The following is a 21,425-nucleotide window of genomic DNA, read 5'->3' as shown; positions in this document are numbered from 1 at the left end:
AACCTTAAGTGAGTGCATTTATCTATACTGGGATGTGTGTTTGGCATTGTTGCCACTGAAAATCAGACCATTTGCCCTCATGCAAAATTTGCTGGAATCGATAAGGGAGTCGTTAAAGAATTGGATAGATTAGCAGGATCATTAACAGGATTGGTATTGATAAAATCTTTTCAATTCCCATCCCTAGATGATACATCCTAAAGATTTCTGTTTTAAAGTGTTGACATTAATTAAGGGACTAATGTGACATTTCATACGGATATCTTTTGTCCCTAGGGGATAAGTCCTTCAGATTCAAATAAATCTTGACTTGAGGTTTTGTAGTCATTTGGGCGACGCAGACTAATTTTTAGTGAAAATTTTTCGCAGTACTTGAGTGGATTGCAGATGTATTTGACAAATATTCATGACTCCCAGAAGAGTCATCTTAACTGTGACATTTGGGTAGGGCTGGGCGATTCGTTTTGATTCCTAAGGTTCTGATTCGATTCCCCAGGTTGCACTTCAATATGCTTAAATGCTTTGTTTTTCGATTTTCATGCCCATGTGAACATATGTACCATGTCACCTCACGTTTTGGAGCAATAAAACAACCCAAACGTCAGACTTTAAAGGTGAAGGAGCTGGCTTTATGCTGCTTTGGTTGCCAGTTCGTTGTTGATGGGTCTAGTGTGGCTCTCATCCATACAAATAACAGGCACAGCAACCCCCCACTTTCCAGGAGGTGAATTGATTCAGAGGATTTGCTGATTTGATATTGAATTAGGCAAATAAATTTGATGCATTGATTCATCAATATTTTTACCCATCCCTACATTTGATACATATACTCACAATCCCCAGAGGATGAATCCTACAGGTTTTAATCTGTCCTAACTTGATATTATTCTGACACCAAGAGGAAGACAATAGTTGAGTAGTGTCAAGAATTTTTGACAGATTACCTGAACTTTCTGTGCAAATATTCTTGGTTTCTGGAGGATACAACTTTAGGATTTTCCCAGTTCTGGTACCTTAATTGTAGTCTCTTATGAGGTTAACATTTTTGTTTTTTCAGTGACAAGCATTGGGAGTTAAGTGGCTGAATACTTTAGAATTTGATATTTGATGGAAAAGATATTCATTGTTCCAAGAGGTTGCACCAAAAAGAAATTAATAGAACTACTTTCTTTATCTCTACATGCAAAGGATGGATTGGAGTACATTTGGAACTTGTGTTCATCCCCTAACCGTTCTTTAGTAAAACTGCTTACAGGAGAATATTTTTGAGCATGAGGTTGAGCTTTTGTAACTTTGGTGATCCTCTGGCTTTGCAGGAGTAAAGACTTCAGGAAACTTAAGTCTGACTGTTCACACTTCACCCTGACACTTTAGGGGAGTGAGTGTGTGAGTTAGCAGGGAGTCTTGTCAGTGTGTGTGAGCAGGAGGATTAGTGTTGGGGGTCAGTGAGATGGAGGGTGTAGTATGAGGCTGTAAACTCCTCTGTCCATGTAAACCGAGCCTCAAATAATCCTTCGTCTCCCTGCTGGTTGCTCAGGGAGTGTAAAAGACATCATAAATCCTCCTCTGGCCTGGATGGACTGCCATGCTTCAGTCTATCTTCGGAAACCTCTCAAATCTGTGCGTCTGGGAACAGTGAGCAGATGTCTGAGTATCAGATGTGACAAATACCAGGTTCATTAATAGAGGCAGACTTGCCTGGACTTGTTGTAGCTACTCTAACTCACTTTGAAGGAAGAAAAACTTAGACCGACTAGTGGGCAAGGGATGCAAACACAGGGTCAAAGGTTAAGTGTCCTGGTCTTCAAAGCTCCGTAACTCTCCAGCTGGTTCGGATTGTTTTCTGCTCCAAAGTGTTTTCTAACAATATTCCTGTCAGAGAGGAATTAGTCTTCGCAACTGGCCGGCAAATGTTTGACCCTAAAACTCAGGCCTGCCCGTTTGTCTTCAATCCAAACGTCAAACATCAGCCTCGTCAAGGAACCCCCTGGGACTCTGCACCCCCTCCAAACGTCAACGAACTCTCAAGATGAGCCATTTCCAAGAAGTTCAGTCAGAGATTGCGAGTCTGCATCTGTTCCTGCATCTGTTCACGGTGACGCAAAGAGAACGCTTGTGATTCATAAAATTAATTTAAGTCCAAATCCACAGGGGCGGCTGTCTGTGCCTGTTCTTATGATCTCATCTGTTTTACACAGTCCAAACATACTCGACGTTAGCGCATACACACACCACCCTGCAAGAGACCGCAGATCTGGGTCATTTTCTCCACTGGAAAAAGAAGGGAGGGAAAAGAGAGACTGTTGTTGATATCTCTGCAGTATGACAAAGATCAAAGTTTGTGTAATGCTCGTACTCACACACAAACACACACTGAGGCTCCCTCATGGGCCTGGACCACAAGGGACGCCCGTGGCTGTGTTGACCCTCGCTGTAAGGGCACACCGCGGGATGGAAACCTCGAGGTTTGGGCGGCACACGTGTCAACAGCAGCCCCCGGCCTCCTCTGCTCCCCCCTGCCAGACCCTGGTCAGAGAATGACTAACAGACTCCCAGGAGGCAGCAGGAAAAGCAGGGCAGAAAAAAACTGAAAGACTCAAAAGAAAAGAAACAACTGTCAGCTTTGGCTCCGAGCTGTATTTATAACATGAGCACAAAGGCCTGCACAGTGTAAGCATCGTTTAATCTTCTCTGGCATGCCAACTTCTGTGCTCTGCGCAAATTTGTTAATGTCCCCCATAGATCAGCGTAAATAGATTTAGTGTTTGGCGCTCTAATCTCGTCAGATCTTCCTGATGTCCTGAGGGCTTCAGACACAGACGCCGCGATACTGAAGAGTGTTTTTATTCTCCGACTGAGTTGTCTGTTTCCAGAAATCAGAGACTTGAAGTTAAGAAAAACTTCAAACCAATCACTTCAGAAACTTCTCACCAGGTCGGAGATTGAGTTTGGAAACACTTTCTGCATTCATGAAATAAATCGATTTGCTTCTCGGTTAGGAGGAGCAAAATTTCATCTAGTTTTAGTGATAAAAAAAGTTTGACTTGGTTAAAAACTAAAGTTTAACATAAGAGAAAATGTTCTGATTCACAGATAGCAAAGTGTTTGGTGTATTGCAGCAGTATCTGACAAATATTCATGGTCCCCGGGGGATTAACTTTTTAAATTTCTAGTTATCCCAAATATTTAAAAAATATGCCAACGGGATGATAAAAACCCCTTCACTTGTAGTAAGTTTGGTGCAATTCATGATCCCTAGAAAATATGTCCTCTAGAGTCCAGTTGCCATTAACTTTTAATCAATCATCTTTAAAATATGATTGTTAACAGTTATTTAATTGAACAGCGACATTTAGATATTCATGGTCCCCAAAGGATAAATCCAACAGATTCTTACCTTTTGTTGTTTTTTAACCATGTGTAAGACACTCACTACTTTAAGTTACAAGGGTTAACTTTATTATCAGACATATTTTCATGGTCCCCAGAGGATTAATCCTAAAGATTTTAAGTAAACCTTACCATTACTGTAATACACCACTATGAGAATGAATAGTTTTGGCTTTTAGTGACAAGTGTCAAATGTAAATACATAAATTTAAGATAACCATGAAAGTTTGGTGCAAATATTTATTGTCTCCCCGGTAGGGATGGGTACCGAATTGGAAACTTATATAGGTACCAACTGAATTACATGTGTAGTACCGGGTATCGATTCATGTAAAATCAAAAGGTACCTTGTTCAGGTACCTAAATGCATCCTTGTAACTGTGAGACAATGGAAGAGTCGGCAATTTTCCATGCTGGACATGAACACAGCATCACAAGTTTAAACAATAAGGAATAAATATGTAAAATTTTGAAAAAAAGAGATTTTACTTAGAAACAAATTACTATATAAACACACAAGAGTACCAAAAGTTGGTACCATTGAGTACTACCAGGTACTGGGCATCATTTCAAATGTGGATGGTACCCATCTCTAGTCTCCAGAGAATGAACCATACAGAGTCCAATCCTCAAACCTAAACTGTTGAGCCAACACCAGGTCAACATTTCAGTTTTTTTGAGCTACAAGTTTTGACCAATACTTGATTGAATTCTGCAACATTTGGTGCAGATACTCATGTTCCCAGAGGATGTATCCTACACATGTATCCTACAAATTACAAATTGTATTGATGGGGAAAACTCTCACTAGTTTTTAAATGACAAGTATTAATAGAATCTTAGTGGATTTCAGCTGTATTCTAAGGTATTCTTGGTCCAAAGAAGAGTCCTCTTGCAGATAAAGTAGTTTCAGATCTTTGACTGTTGTTCCACCATAAAGATGACGTTTCTTTAAAGCTATATGTTGAAGGTGTTTGAATGGAACAACAACGTGACAATGTGAGGAGTGTTGACAGTTGTTTAACAGATAACCTGACATTAAGGTGTTAATATTTATAGTCTCCAGAGGTCACTATTTCAAGATTTCTGGACTTTTATCTTAATGCTGCCAAGAGGTCGACACTTGTGTCTTTTTATGGACAGGTCCCGAGATGATGCACCTTGTTGTGAGTGTCATACATCTGGACAGAAATGTTGTCATAGTAGTGGGTTTACTTGATAATAGTCATCAGAGGGAAAATCAGACCAAGTTTTCTGATTTTTTATCTGTTATAACGTGTAAACATGAGGTTTTGTACAGATATCAGTGTTCCCAAGAGGATTCACTGCACAGTAAGTTTCTGTTTGTTTCTAGAAAATGTTGAACTGGATCACAGTTTGCTTTTATTCAGAGGTTGTAGTCATCCAGTGTTTGTGCTCAGACAGATGCTCTTCTGATTCTTCGGGTCAGTTTGGTGGTGATGTGTCCTGATATTGACCTGACACAGTTTGCAGCCTCCTTAGCATCATGTCACTGACTCAGCAGAGCAGCAGCGTTGATGTCACCGAGGTTATCACCGGTCATGTGACAACCGGACGACCATTGTGTTATCAACTGTCGACTGACCCCGGGTCAGCTGTGAGAGGCCCCTGGCTTGTTTTTCTCTCTGTCTGCATCCGCTTCTCACTCTGCAGTTTCCACGTCTATTTTAACCCTGCAACCTCCACACACACACACTTACACACTGACTCACACACACACACTCTCTGAGGGAGACTTGCATAATGTTTGTGTAGTTTTCATCTCTGCAGCCTCGGTCATGGAGACCCACAGGGAGTGAGGAACATGACGAGGGCGCTGATCACAAATCCTTTAACATAAACACTCTGAAAACAGAAGAGGCCCACTTCAAATGAACACACGTCATTAAATCCTTTCCTCCACAGCACACACCTCCCACACACACTCCTCTTTATCTACACTCTCCAAAATAAGACACAGCAGAGCTGTTTCTCCAAATAAAACAGGAGTTATGGCCCATCTTGGTGCTTGTTGTGTGTGTGTGTAATTAAAGCGCTCACCCTGTTGTTCTGCTCTCTGTTTTATGTCTTAGGTGTGTCTGATGTGACGCCAGCGGGCTGGCTCAGGGAACACAACTTCAATACGATGTAGACACCAAAAACCAGACTGAATAAGAGTCTGAACGCTGAGCCAACGGAAGGAGGGAGAGTCCGAGGAGGAGGATCAACAGCTGTGCAGAGAGGACAGGAGATAAGAAGTGAAAGAAGGAGAAGAGGGAAGCAGCAGGCTGTGAATCATTGACCTGAACCGTGTGTTTACAGCGCTGTCACCCGCTCCTTCCCTCCAACTCTTCATTTGCTCTCACCTCGACGCCGCAGCAGGATCACAACCTGAGCTCCTCGGTCTTTTAAAGACCTCCACCTTTTCACCTCTCAGCGCTGTGAGCCTCCAGCCGCTGTCAGCATGTGCCATGTGATCGTCACCTGCCGCTCCATGATGTGGACTCTGCTGAGCATCGTGGCAGCGTTCGGAGAGCTCATCGCCTTCATGAGCACTGACTGGCTGGTCGGATTCCCACGCACACCGGACGCCGTCTTTGGCCCTCATGGGTCCACCACTGCCGGAGAGGCCTACAGACCCACTTTAGGCATCTACGGCCGCTGCATAAAACTGCCTCACCTGCAGCGTGGAATACTCTGCGGACCGTACGCCATTCACTTTGGGGAGATAGCCAGCGGGTTCTGGCAGGCAACGTCTATCTTCCTGGCGGCGGGAATCCTGCTGCTGTGTGCCGTGGCGTTCATCTCAGTCTTCACTATGTGCTTCCAGAGCATCATGAAAAAGAGCATCTTCAACGTGTGTGGACTGCTGCAAGGGATCGCAGGTGAGACACGACAGATGATTAGATTATTTGATGCATGTTATACTTTTAAAGATGAGTGTGGAGAGTGTTTTATCAGATTACCATGAAAGTTTGGTGCTGATATTCACGGTCCCAGGAAAATATTTCCTCTAGAGTACAGAGGTCACAGAACTTTGAACAAACATGACGTTGACATTTTTGATTTCTGACAGATATTGCATGGAATACCACTACATCTTGTATAGATACTCATAGTCCCCATAGGGATTTATCTGACAGAATTCAGTCTTTTTATCATTTTGTAATCAAGTAAGAGACACACTAATTCCAAGTGTTGACAGTATTTCAATGGATTGCAGCTGAATTCAACAAATATTCATGGTCTCCTGAGGATGAATCCAACAGAATTTAATAAATCTTGACTTTTTGTGGTTTAATAACCATCCAGAAGACACTCACTAGTTCCAAGTGACGAGTGTTGACAGTATTTCAGTGGATTGCAGCTAAATTCGGCAAATTATTCATGGTCACCGCAGGATTACTACCAAATATTTCAGTTAACCTTAACTTTTTGTTTCTCTGTGAATATATGTAAGACACTTACTCACAAAAATGACAAGGGTTGATATTCTTTAACCAATTACCTGAACTTTTGAAACAAATTTTCATGGTCACCAGAAATTACAACTTCCAGATACCCATAGCTCTAGAACTTATATTGTTATGCCTTCATGAGATTTACTATTATCTTTTTAGTGAAAGCTCAAAGGTTTAATACTGCAAAATTTGGTACAGACATTCATGATCCCAAGAGGGTACACCTACCCAGATGTTGTTGATGTCTTGTCATGAGATTGGTGTTCTCTTTCTGTCTTTAAGCAAAAATTCTAGACTTCTTTTGATGGATTATTGTTTTTAAATTTTTTAGTCTATCCATAAAATGAAGAGTCAGGTTACATTAGGTGAGGTTGGAATTGGTAGGACATAATCAGGATTCACTAACATTACTGACATGTCTCAGAGCACCAGCGAGGAGCACTAAACAAATAGTCCGCTCACCATCTGGACACTGAACTACCAACTGAGTGTACAAAGTTTGATCGGTGTCACCTTTCAGACTACAAATAAATACATTACTTGCCGCTTTGGATTAGGGATGGGTACCGAATTAGATACTTTTATAGATACCGACAGAATTCTGTCTAAAGTAAAAAGTACCAATTCACTTAAAATGAAAAGGTACCATGTTTAGATGTTTAGGTACCTAATCTTAACCTTGTGACTGTGAGAGAGTGAAAGAGTAGCTGATTTTCCATGCTGGACCTGAACACAGCATTGCATATTGAGGAATGTTAAATTAAAAAACTTTGGAATTTCATTTCAAATTAAATTACTAAATATATTACCACAGAAACCCACAAAAGTGTCAAAATTGGTACCATTGAGTACCGATACCGATTGCCAGGTACTGGGCATCGTCCTACCATGTTGTTTCAAATGTGAAAGGTACCCATCCCTACTTCCCATCCTGGGAAAAGTTGCTTTGAACAGCAGAAAGTTGTGTTAAAAGGTTAACAAATGTACACCTTGGTAAAAGCCAAACACTACTGAATCTGGCCATAGGTGGCCTCACATTGCCTCAAAGCTTAAATTAGTTCCTCCTCTTTGTCCCAGGTTTGAAAGTCTCTCATCAAACATCTCCATTGTCCCTCTGCTGTGTCTTCCTGACTTTGCAATGATTTTAAAGTGTTATCCGCAGTATTTTCAGAGTTGAGAGATTCATATTGAAGCTACTAATGAGTATACAGGCTGTGATATTGTTGCTTTGAGGGCCTGCCCCGTGAGGTAAGAGCTGTAAGTCAAGGAGATAAAGACGGTGACTAATGTCTGAATCAGCAGCCATAAAAAGGGTTTATAAAGGATGCTGCTGGCTCTGTTTTTCCCGTCTTTATGCAAACACTGGCGTCATTTTTGACACAACATTAGACTGAATGTCTTTTAGGAGTAGTGTCTAGCAATAAGCCGGCAGCCCTTTACTTAAATGATTTTTCTGTCTGTAAACATCTCAGTGATTTGTGACCTCATGCAGCAACACAAGCTGGTCGTTTTCTAGCAGAACCCACCTCCAGAGGAGGCAGAAAACAACATCATTACTGCTTCGTACTCTCTCAGTTTTCTGCACACACCTAATCCAGAAGCCCGTGTTTATATCCTGCACAGCTTTAAACCCAAATTAGTCCACCTTCGTTTTATTGTTGCTCTCATTCCTGTGGCGTCCACCGTTCATCAAGGTAGACGAAAAGTTTTGCTTTCAGTTAAACACACTCATTACAGTCGCCACAACTCCTACTCTGAGAGTCGTGTTTGATTCTCGTGGCGCCTTTTGTGACTTGGTGCTGAAAGCGGGCAGAAGTTTGAACACTTGGAAGTTTGTTCTCTTAGAGCGATAAATTCACAGTTTGATCGGTCAGCTGCAGCTTTCTGACGCTTCAGAGGAGCCTAACACACATGTGTATCTGTGTGTGTGTGTGTGTGTGTATCCTGTGTCTGTGTCTGTGGGTGAATCATGGAGGGAGGAGGCCATGAGGTCAGGCTCTGTCTCCACAGACAGAAGCCCTGAGCTCTGTGCTGATTATCCTCCCCCGCAGTTGTTTGTTTGGTGCATGCCAAAACAGAGCTGAGGTGTGTGTGTGAGCTGTAAACACAGAGCTGCAGATTTGCTGACCTCAGATATCGATATGTTCTCGAGCATGAACATAGAAGACGTAAATAACCCCTTCTTTAATTTTGTCTCGCTGGTGTATTAAGAAACTTGTGGGTGTTGTGGCAATTTAATGAGTTTCACGACTTCAAAACAGTTTTCAGTTGCATCATCTCAATGTCACATTACTCATATCCAAAACTTAATAAGGTCAGAGGTTTAGCAAAACCACAAAATATCACAAACAGTCTGGGGAGATATAATTAATCACTTATACAGTTAAATATTTCACAATAAAAACACTTATTCAAGAGAAGGTCAAGTCGTAAAACTGCCCTAAGAGTAAGTGTTTCACAAATCCTTAAGAGGGATTTTAATCCTCAGTTAAAAAATTTGACTAAGTAAGATAGACAACTTAAGGCCCACTTACTCCATCTTAACAGATGAAACTTGGGCAAACTAGAAAATTCCAATTAACATCAAACAAATGCTTCTGAAACTTGTTGATTGTCAGTTTCCATCATACTGATTTAAGTCCATTTGTATTTTTAATACAAGTTTAGTTTTCATTTGGTGATTGATTGACAGCTCTGTTGACCAGTGAGGCTCCTGCAGCTCTCTAATCAGACCAAAACTACCCAGTGGCTTTCAAAAAAAAACAGACTGTGTCAAAACCAGATTGCATGTAGCTTGACAAACAAGCATTGTATCGTAGAATACCCATTTGTTGGGTGACTTCACTCTCACACAGGTGATTCACAAAGTTTTATTGAAAATGTTTCTTTTTCTATCCATGAACAGAGTCAGCACACCCAAAGAGCTGAAAGAAAGGAATAAAGAAAATATCAATACCCTGATACATTTACAAATCACTGAAGCCCTCCAAACTGCATGTGTTCAATCACATTCTTGAAAATGTGTTTTTTAACCTTTTAAAAGTAATTAATACAAGTTATTTTAGTTACAAAATGTTATTGTCATTAAGCAGCCCAACATAAAACCCATTGAAACTCCAAAAAGAGGCCACAAAGATACTCCAAATTAATCTGCATAAACACTGAAAGGTATAAAAATCTTGTGCCTCCATTAACCCGCGGCTGTGAACTAATATAACTTCTTAAAGGAACTATGAGGACTTTTCAAGTCATCTAAGTCTCCCTTCTAGATACCTGATTGTTATCCACGTATTGAAATGAGACAATCAGTGCTGATAGAGGTCATCAGTCTTAGCTTCCTGATTGGGTCGGACAGGACCGGATTGATTTATGGCACATCTAAGTCCCCATGACAACACCGCGCTGGCTGACAAAGTTTAGTAGTGAGAAGAGAGATCTGTCTCTTTCTCTCTGCTGAAAACAATTTCTGTGACTAACTTTGTGGTGATAGTGAACACTGGAGACTTAGGCCCTGTTTTCCACCAAGCAGACCGTTTTGGTTCGTCTCGGTACGGCGCACATTTAGTGGCGTTTCCACTGACTTATCCTGGGACAGATCCCCTAATAACTGAGACAAGCCGTCCCACTTTTTGGGACCCTTAAGTATGGGTGCCAGACTGAACCGATCCGCTCTCGGAAGGTGGAGCTACAACACTGTAGACCGTTGATTGGTCAAAAGAATCGTCACTTACCTCGACAGAGGCTGCATTTCTCCTGGCGGCGCACAGACCTCTCTGAAACAAAGCTTGATTGCACTTTGTATCAAAGGGCTACATGCCAATCACAGAGAGGACGAAATGCTGCATGTCTTCCATCTATGCTCTTTGTTTACTGTGTCGCGTTTTCCTTCTACATTGGATTTATTAGCGGGGTAAACGGTGTCGCGCTGCTACGGCGTCACACTATTGTTTAATAGCTGCAGCTTTAGGCATCCGGCTTATGCGCCTCCCACCACGAGAGGGCACAGTTTGCTGTGGAAACACAAACAGGATCAGGCTTAACTGTACCAAACTGTACTGAAGCGTACTGAACCAAACAGGACTGCTTGGTGGAAACGCGGCTTAAAATAACTTCTTAAAGGAACTATGAGGACTTTTCAAGTCATCTAAGTCCCTTCTAGATGCCCGATTGTTAACTATATTTTGAAATGAGATTATCAGTGCCGATATAGGTCATTACTTAATGCTATTTCTTAGCTTCCTGATTGGGTCGGACAGGACCGGATTGATTTATGGCACATCTAAGGCCCCATGACAACACTGCGCTGGCTGACAAAGTTTAGTAGTGAGAAGAGAGATCTGTCTCTTTCTCTCTGCTGAAAACAATTTCTGTGACTAACTTTGTCGTGATGGTGGACACTGGAGACTAACTGTCAGACAGAAAAAGGAGTGATACAGCCTGAGCTAAAGGCTAAAACAGGGGCTAAGCTGTATTTACAGCTGTATTTTACAGTTAAGTACTTTTCTGTGCAAATTACTTATGTACAGACAATAACTGTAAAATATCAACAGTATATTTCGGTTGAAATTCCCATGAATGTAATGCAAATAACAGCCAGTAATTTACTGTGAAGTCTAGTTCAGACTGGTAAGAAACCTGAAGCTTGAATTGTTTAAAAATCATCGTCAAAAACCGTAAGTCGTATCAAGAATTATAGCTTTGCCTGATGACATCTTTTAAAGGAGATGTGTCATTGTTAAAGTCTGGAGATCCCCTTATTGTGGAGAGGATGAGGATAAGGAAGAGGAAGAGGAAAGGGGGTGAGAGGAGAGAAGAGGAGCTTCAAAGAGCTGAGGGGGGAGGCAGAGTTTCCTTCAGGCCTGTGGAGCTAAACACTGATAACCTCAGGAAGAGATACAACCCTCCATGTGTCAGTCGCTGCTTCTATTGATATTACTCAAACAGATACTACCACACCGACTCACTCCTGATCACTCTTTCCACTCGTCCTGCCGGCCCTTCGGTAATGAGGAAACTGGAGCCAGACGGCAGATGTTTGGGGAAGTGATTGACCTCAGATGGGAAGATTGTGAAGCCGTTTCCAGAGATGGTCACGTCATTTCTCTGGAGCGGCCCCAGTGCTCGCTGACCCAGTCTTCGCTGATGTCACTCTTACTCTTTGCTTTCTCGTCCCCGGTGACACACTTTCGCAGATTCCATTGAAGTGACGGTCAGTTTGAGCTCAGGTGGTTTTGAGATTTGAGCTGAAGGTGGATCGTTCCCTTCCTTTTACGTAATCAGATGGTGAAAACAGACAGGTACTCTTTGTGCTGCACATTCGAGGCCCCAGTGCACCAGTCCTTCAACCAGTGAGTGATTTCTACCCGAAACTTTCCTCACTCGTGTCAAACTTTAGCTTACTTACATTAGAGAGAAACTCCAAACAAACCTGGCCGTAAAACTGTCTACAGTTCCTGTGTTTGGTGACAAATGCTTATATAACCTCCCATAAACTTTCCTTTCAGCGTGAGTCACAGAACGCGTCAGTAGTTTGACCATTGACCATGAGTCAAACCAAACAACTTACAGGAATCAAAGAAGAACTTTTCCTGGTACTGATAAGAAATATTTCCCTTCATGAAATGTCTTCACTGGGAATTTATGTTACACAGAGGTATGGCTGTTACATGATGACCTTAAAGCTCCTGTGAGGAGTGTATCAGGTTATTAAATTACTGCTGCAGTCATTTATGAAGTGTTATATGATAAACAGCTCAACAGATTCATATTTTTCTTTTTAATAGTTATCTGTCCAGTCAGTATACTCATCTTTGAGGCAACAAAATGTTAAAAACATGAAAATAAAATCCATTTTCAGAGCCAGAAAATGCATTTTTAGTTAGTAGGTGCAGTCCAACCAACAGTCCAATCAATAGATTACACTTTCAAGTTAATTAAATGTTGAAAAAGGAAAAGAAGACCCTTGTTTCATCTTTAATAGCCAAAAGCAACATCTTTAATCAACATCTTTTGTCCAAAACTTAAAGACTCATCATTTACTGTTGTTTTGTTTTCCCTGGTTGCTTTTTTTTTTTTGTATTTCTTTCTCAGTTTTTTTTTTGTGTTTTCATTTGTTCTTTTCCCCGTTGATTTTCTTTTTTTTCTCTCTCTCTATTGTGTTCTCATGTTTGAAATAAAGCATTCAGTCCGTAAGTCAGTCATATTGAAAGGAAAAGCAGAAAACTCTCAAGTTTGAGGTCTGATTGTTGACTCTTCTGCTTCAAAAATAGTCAAAATGTTGTTGACTACGGTGCTTTGCTCACCACCTTTACATGTTTTTTAAACAAAGAGTCTCCTATGACCTTGGCAGCGGTGAATTTAGGCCTTTGCTGATTATTGATTTGCCTTTTTCTTTCGATCTAAGTGGTTATCGCTTTAAGATAACTTTCAGAAACCCTGTAATCACGTCCCACTTTCCCCAGCCCTTGACACACTTAATGCCAGCAGCTTCTTTGTCCTTGCCTCAATATAAAAAGTGATTGAACATGTTTTGTTTATAACTGTGAAACAAAAACACATTGTTCACTTTTAAGACTAAACAATAATGAAAAAAAAGCAGCTGCTGGCTTTTCGGTATTTCCTTTCTTTTCCTTTTTGGTGCTTTGTTATTGTTGAAACATAATAGTTGAAACAAGTGAGCACAGCTTAAGTTGAGACAAGGTTTTCTTGAACCAGCCTTTATGTCTGGTTTAAGAACTTTCACTCCCTGCCGCTCCATGTGCTTATGTGGAAAGTAAAGGATGTTATCCATGTCATGAGTATTCTAACTGATGCTCGCTCTGCTCTGAGTCTGTGCTGCTGCTCTCCCTGCCTTGACTTTTATCATGTGTGAAACAGAGAAGAGGTGTGCTCCTCCTTCATCAGGCATTGGCGTTTCTCTTTCTCTCCCTGCCCTTCCAGGTGCTTATGAGAAAAGAAGTGGGGCTCCTCCTTTTATAGTGTATCTGATTTTATTAATAACGTGTATTTTCACTTCTGTTTTGGATCTTTGCTGCTGCTCTCCCTGCCATGGCTTTTCATGTTGTCACTGATTCTTGCTCTGTTCAGGCTTTGACGTCCCACATAGGCACCTGGAAGGGCAGGAAGCTCCCACAACAGATTCATACTGCAAAATTTAGCTTTTTTAATCCCTTTGAGGAGAGTGGCCCTGAAAATTAAAGATTGCTTATAATTTTACAAAACAATCACTTGTAAATAAACAGCCAAAGAGCTGACAGATTGCCAGTATTTCCTCTTGCCCTCTCCCTGTCCTCTCAGATTTCCTCCCGCTGTGGATCCCAGCAGATTTTTCCTGGAAAGGAGAAAAGAGGCCAGATTTCTGGGAGCAGACCTGCTGTGCTGTATTACAGGGTGGAGGCTGTGGGAGCAGAGGTTAAAGAAAGGAGGGGGGAGGAGGAGGCGGTTGGGAGGTGGTGATCAGAAATGGAGGGATGAAGAATTGACAGTTTGGAAGTTAACAGAGAAAAGAGCCAGTACTGAGGAGATCGTGAGGCTGGATGGGTGGAGCGGTGCGGGATATTAGGTTAGGAGGTCCAGCTTGTACGGGGGGATTTTGTGTGTGTGTGTGTGTGTGTGAGTGTGTATGGAGTGAGGGGAGGAGGAGGGGGTCTTAGGACGGGTGGAGTTGAGAATTAAAACCATACCTTCAATCCATCACTGGAGCCGGTCTGGATGTCAGGGCAATGCAGCAACATGTGGAAAGAATTTATGACCTAGTTTTCATTTCCTTGTTTAATACGATATTGGGCGCTTTGAGAGTGAAAGAACGAGCAGGAGAAAGAAAGAAGGAGAGGAAGCAGAAAGAGGGAGGGAGAGATTAGGAGAGAATGAAAGAAAGAGGGGGAGACGGTTTAACCTACACACTTGTTTTCCTACAAAGCATAGACGGCGAGACGGCTTGTAGGGCGGCTGCCATTCTTATCTGGTGTCTGGTGGGTTTATTAGCTGTAATTATATTACTGTTAATGTTTCCTCCTGCGCTCTGATTGGTCGTTAACCCTTCATGTGGACATGTGATTGATCCTCAGATGGAGCAAAGAGCAAAAGCTGAAGTCAACATGACGAACAACAACCCTAAAAGAGCAGACTCTTTGAATTATCCATTAAATAAAACCAAATTTAACACCTCGCTGCTGTAAATTATAGATACAAGAGAAGCACCTTGAAAAGTTGTTGACTTTACAAACTGAGACTCAAATGAATCTTCAGTGTTGCAACATTTTTCCAGCTTTTGTCGACAAAGTCTGATTTATTGTGGCTAAAATGTCTGAATATAGCAGTTTCATGAGTGTTTTCATGATGTCTGACTTTAATTAGCTCATTTTTTAAAGCTAGGATGCTTTCAAACTTCAGTGTTTATGAGAGATTATGTCAAAGCTTATTATTCTGAAGATAATTACAACTATTTAAAACCAGTAATAACTCTAAATTTCATCCTTAAATTGCTTTATTCTGTATTTTTAGCCTTTGCTGAGAATGGGAAGTTAGGACGGGCAGCTAGCTTGTTTTGACAGTGATTAGCTTGATTTAAGATCAAGGTTTCTTCAATTTAACACTCAAAACAAACTGTACTACTTGCTTTAAGTGGGTTTATCACTAAATACATCATTATACAGTAATAACTTCTGTTTTTTAACCCTCTTTATGATCAAACTGAAGCCGATGGGAAAGTCTGCTACAATTAGCATGTTTAACAGAACTTATTTTCTTTTGTGGTCTAGATTTTTTTTATTTTTGATCCAAAACATAAATGCAACATTCTTCAAAACAAACTTAACTACTTGTTTAAAGTGGTTTTATCACTAATTTAATCCTTTTCATATCTTTAAAACAAGTTTTCATATTCCTTTTTTCCTGTCAAACTCAAGCCCATGAGAAGGGTCTGCTTCAAGAGCTTCAACTAGCTAATTTGATAGCGATGAGCTTCACTTTAGATCAGTTTTACCTTACATTTATTCCCACATTGGTGTCCTACTCGTCAACAGAAAATCAGTTTTATGTGAAAAACCTGCGTTTTTTAGCCCTCTCCTTTTGACACTACAGCACATTTAATGGTTGGAACTACAGCTAGCTTGTTTACCAATGATTAGCTTAAGTTTAAATCCTGATACACTAAGAACAAGGTGTTAACAAGATTTTACCAAGAGCTTAAGTGCAATGATGTCAAATTTATGCAAAATCCATATGTCTCTGACATGCTAGCAAAGGGCTAGTCATTGCTATGCTTGTTTATCTGGTGCTTAGCTTGTTTTTGCAACACATTATTCACTGTTTCTTGTTTTTTTTTGTGTGTTATTAGAGCTATCTCATAGGTCTCCACTTCTTTGAAAAACAGAAAAATGATCAGTGTTGCTCCAAGAACCTGCTCTGTCGAATGAGGGATGTTAGCGGGGCATGCTAACTCAGCAGCAGTCAGCCAGTTTGATGAACTAAACATTGAGTCTTTTCACAAGCTTTTACCACATGGACACTTAACACACAGCCTAAAAATAGTTTTTAAAAATAGCTGCTAGTTATTTGGTGCTTAGCTTGTTTTTTTTTTTTAGAGTCAGACTCTTTTACTGTCGATCATTGTTTATAAGTTTTTTCACACGGAGATGGATTTTCTTAACTTGTGAAGACAAACATAGCAGATAAATGCTTTAGCTGAAGTTGAGTTATCAGTTGAAATTTGTGTTTTTAGCAGCACTTTTTTAAAGGGCTAAGCTGCTAACATTAGCTAAACTAACTCCAGCCACCTTCAAACCTTACTGGATTTGGTTCAATGATGTAGCTAACAGTTTTGATATGACCTGAAAAACGATGAGTATTTTATGGAAAGTTACAGCTTTCAGTTGACAGTTCCTCTTCCACTCTGACCCAGAAGACCAAATCCTGCTCTGGAGTTTCAGACCAACGTGTGTTTAGATGATCTCCTGTATCTACAAGAATAGCAGTGTTTGTCAGGAATTGTTTTAAGATCTCGAAGCCAAGTCTGCACAAAGCGGCAGTAAAAGTGGGTCACGGTAACACAGGAAGTGACCCTGTCCTTGCCCTGAGATGCAGGACGCCTGAGGGTCAGTAAGTGACTGGAGCAGGGGGGAAAGCCCTCCAGCTACCTTTTCCTGTTGTTTTTCTCTCTGTGTCACACGCTGACCAGACAATTTCTGTGTAAAGACTCAGGTCTGGGTCTCTCTTTCCTGAGAGTCTATCAGTGATGATCTTCTGGCACGTTTCAGGAAATTGTTTCTCGCTGGTGTAACATTTTTTTGTCCTGATGGGGATGCTCTGGGTGCAGTGATGGCACTTTGGCAGGAAATGTTTTTGTGTCATGTGATGACAGGGTTACTCAGATGGTTTTGCTGCTATCACTTACAGATTCCTGAGAAAGTAGAGCAAGTTTGATCCCTTGTACTTCTGTTATCAGGTGATAAAATGTGAGGATACAGCACATTTTCTGCAGATGCAACACATAAACGCCTCTTAAATATAAACTGTATCAATCCCTCTCTCCTCTGTGTCTCCTCTGCAGGTCTGTTCCTGATCCTGGGTCTGATGCTGTACCCTGCTGGCTGGGGTTCAGATAAGGTCCAGCTGTACTGCGGCCACGATGCAGCTCCCTACCGAGCTGGGCTCTGCTCCATGGGCTGGGCCTTCTACACCGCCATGGGCTGCACCGTGCTCACCTTCGTGTGCGCCGTCTTCTCCGCACAAGCTGAGATCGCCACGTCCAGCGACAAGGTCCAGGAGGAGATTGAGGAGGGGAAGAGCCTCATCTGCCTTCTTTGAAACTCAGAGACTGTTCCAGAAGCGGCCTGAAGCATTCACCAAACTGAGGCCCGGTGATGTTTACCACTAATACTGACTCTTCTTCGTCTCTTTGAGTGTGGGAGAAATCAAGTGCCAAGTTTTTCTCTGTCTCCGTCTTTCTGCCACTAGAGGTGCTGTGTTTGTCTCCGTGTGGACGCTCAGAGCGGCTCCACATCCTGTGTAAATACGTGTGATTATATATATTTTGTAAATATCTTGAAATGATTAGTCAGCTTGATCCAGGCTGGTGCTGATGGTGTCTCTCTAGCCTTAAAGACACGACCAGGAAACCTGGATCTTTTAGCCAGGAGTGAGTGTGAAAAACTCAACAAGGGAACCACTACTCAGCCAGAATAAACTACTCGCAGCGTCAGAGTGGATGTCCTTTCAGAAGCTTCCAGAATGTACTGTTAATGAATGATTTTTGTGTCTGTAGACCTTTGAAATGTATGGATGGGATTTATTTTAACACGGACTGCACAAGGATGAGCGTTACTGTCCTGACTCCTTCCTGAAGCTGACCTGTGAAGGGTCCAGTTCTCACGCAGCAGACGGACTGACCGATGAGGACTCGCACATGAAGTATTGCTGTTGTTAGTAACGTCTGGTTTCAGGGAGCGCGTCGAGTCGTAGATAGTGTTCTATCTGTTCCCGTTTGTTTCTGCCAAATGAATAAAGAAAAGGGAAAAAATACGCTTTGGTTTGAGAGTTTTTCTGCGGAGGAGGAGGAAGAAGAAGAGGAGGAGGAGGAGATGCAGCAAGTGGAGCAGCCAGCTTGAGACCTCGGTTTGGCCCTCGAGGTGGGGGTGGGTATGTTTTCCAGCCAGCGGGTGATCAGATTTTCCACTGATGCAGAACTGAACTGTAAGTGTTTCTCTGCACACGTGCCTACTTTCACTTCCCTTTCTAGACACTTGAAGCTTAATAAAGTATTTCTGTTAATGCATATTTATATTTCTGCTCTATTATGAGAGTTTTCAGCTAGAGTTTCTGGTTAACATACCAAAAATGTTTTTTAAAGAAGAAATTGTTTCAAACTACTCCTATGAAGTAAAATTGTACATTTTTTGATTACTCTATAAGCTTAAAAAAAAGCTAAATAATATTTCATTAGCATCTTAAAAACAAAGCTTCAAACAGAAAAGTTGCAGTTAAATGCATGGAGCCACAGTTCTTTATTTAGCAGCTTTCAATCAACCCAGCCCTCCTCCATCCTCTCTCCTCTTTCTTACAACCAAAATCCTTCACCGTGTGTGTGTTTGTGGGATCACCAGGACGTCCCTCCTCCATGTGGACAGCAGAGAAGCTTCTGGAACAACCCTGTGGCTCCTTTTTCCTCCACTTGAGCTGCTCTCAAACTAAACACAGCGCCTGATGACTTCCAGATCAGACACATGACAAATGGAGCAACCTGAAGCAGAAACTCAGGCCGAGCCAGGACCAGAGGCTTCAGGCTTTCACTTTTCCTTCATCAGAGAGGAGAGAGGCAGATCTGTGTAAAAAGCGTAGATTCACTGATACTGGCTGCACAATGCACACGCCGATAAGTGAAAGCTACGACAGATTGAGCTGCGAGCTGAGCAGGTGGAGAAGCTGTGTACAGTAGAGTGTTTCTGCTGTACTGTATGAAGGTCATTAAAGAAAAGGAGTCCTTCCTCCTCTGAGCCTCTTCCTGTTGGCCGTCACTCTGCTCCACTAACAGCTTCCTCCTCTGTGAGACCACTGCTCTGGTTTATTTCACACACGTCTGTCTGAAGGACTCAGTGCTCAGCATACAAAGTGTTTTAAGAGTGAGTCAAACTCAGGAGAAAGTAAATTCAGTGCTTCAGGTCAAATGTTTGTTACTTTACAGAAGTATGTCCCTAAAATTCTTCACATTAGAGGAAAATATTTAACTCCACTGCTTTGACCTAACAGCTTTAGTTTCTTTAAAGTTTAAGATAGTCAACACAGTCTATGATTGAAGTTTATACTATTGCATGACTATCATCTGCCTCAAACACAAACTGATGAATACATGAATGTATCTATTGATTGGATTATTGCTACATCACCTGTCGGGTCACTTAATTAAACATTTTTTCCTGCAGTAGTTGATGTGGAGGGAGCAGGAAAAGTGTGCATCTGTATGGATGTGAGCAGCTTTAATAAGGACTGAAATGTGACAAGTGCATCTCCAAAACCAGAGGTCAGTTCTTGCTGAAAATCCAACAAAGGAAAAACAAGACAAGAGATGAGCACGTCTAAAATATTTCAAATGATCTGTAACATTTGTAGTAATATTATGAAGTGTAACATACACATTTACCTCCTAGTCTTCATATAGATTTTTTACAAAGTTGTTATTGAATCAATAATCTTTGTACCATTTGTGCTTTTTTTTTTTAACATTCTGAAAGCCTTATTGAAGACAGCGGTTGGAAACTAGAATTAGTTATCATTACTGAATGCAAAACATCAGTTAGTATGTAGTTTGCAGTGGTAAATGTAGTTTTTATGGTAATTATTACCTCTGCCAAGGAGGTTATGTTTTTTTGGAGAGTTTGTCTGTCTGTTTGTTTGTTTGTTTGTCTGTCTGTCTGTTTGTTTGTTTGTTTGTTTGTTTGTTTGTTTGTTTGTCTGTGAACAACATAACTCAAAAACTATCGAACAGATCTTGGTGGAATTTTCAGGAAATGTTCAAAATGGGATAAGGAAGGAGTGGTTAAATTTTGGAGGTGATCTGGATCACCGCCTAGATCCAGGATGTTTTTTAAAGGGTTCTTTATCATTGTGAGATGTGGCCATTTTCACCATATGTGTATATAACTCCACAATTGTTTTGCAAAACAATAAAAGACAAGGTCACCATAATTTCTGACAGATGTAAGAGTACAATCCAGATCCTGGCAATATTCTGGATAGTAAGATCTGGAATATGAAATATGTACTGGGTCATCATAATTTTTAAAACTGTCAGGTAACAAATTATCGTACAAACCTGCAACTAACACCTAATTGTAGCAGACAGTCTGCTGAAAGGGAGTATAACATTAAAGTAAGACTTAAGTGTTGCCTGACAACCACAATATGCAGTAGTAGTAGTAAAGTAGTAAAGTGAAGCATAAAAAAAAAAAAAAACCTACTAATTTACAGTTTTTATTATTTTAAAAATGAAAGAGGCTGCTTTTATTTTTTATCTCAGGGAGGATCTTATACCTTTGACCTTGTAATGTTTTATTCTTCTGGCATTGGTCTAATTCTTCTTCTCATTAACTCCTTTATTTAGAAAGGCTTTTCCACACAGGACATGCAAGCTAGGCCACTAGGCTGAACCAGCACACTGCTAGTCATTAACCATCTCCATAAATCACTCAGATAATCTAACTTTCTGGATTAAAATAACAAAAAACACTAAATACCAAAGAACAGCTTCTCAACTCAGAAACTTGGGTCACCGAAGGAACACATTATTGCAGCAATAAACACTTTTCAACAGTGAAAAAGATCAAAAACTAAACCACTGAACAATTTCATTATTTAAGGCATCTGAAAGTAGTAAAAAAAATGTAATCAGTGCAGTCACTCTGTTATTCCAACCATAAAGTAAATTTATTATTTATCCTGGTTACTGGATGCTATTTTAACCTATTATATCGTAAATTAAAATAATTAAAATAAAAATTCCTAAATATTTTGTCATCATTTTAACACATTTCAAAACTGATTCCAACTTCATCACACCTGAAGCAGTGCTTTGAGCAGCAT

At 40.9% G+C, this 21,425-nt stretch overlaps 1 protein-coding gene across 2 annotated transcripts in view; it reads left to right on the top strand.

Moving 5' to 3' along the window:
• Positions 1 to 18,358, top strand: part of lhfpl2a (LHFPL tetraspan subfamily member 2a) — a 58,170-nt gene extending 39,812 nt beyond the window's left edge. For both annotated transcript variants that reach the window (XM_074690089.1, XM_074690091.1), the window contains 2 exons: positions 5,484 to 6,275; positions 17,401 to 18,358. In XM_074690089.1, coding sequence (XP_074546190.1) covers positions 5,855 to 6,275; positions 17,401 to 17,657 — 678 coding nt within the window. In that variant the 5' untranslated portion in view covers positions 5,484 to 5,854 and the 3' untranslated portion in view covers positions 17,658 to 18,358. The remainder of the gene's footprint in view (positions 1 to 5,483; positions 6,276 to 17,400) is intronic.
• The last annotated feature ends 3,067 nt before the right edge of the window (positions 18,359 to 21,425 follow it).

Source organism: Halichoeres trimaculatus, unplaced genomic scaffold, assembly GCF_033239565.1.
Source record: "Halichoeres trimaculatus isolate MK-OKI-2021-1 unplaced genomic scaffold, fHalTri1.1 fHalTri1_scaffold_16, whole genome shotgun sequence".
Taxonomy (NCBI): Eukaryota; Metazoa; Chordata; class Actinopteri; order Labriformes; family Labridae; genus Halichoeres; species Halichoeres trimaculatus.
The sequence above is the reverse complement of the archived record's forward strand: the minus strand, read 5'-3'. Positions and strand labels throughout refer to the sequence as shown.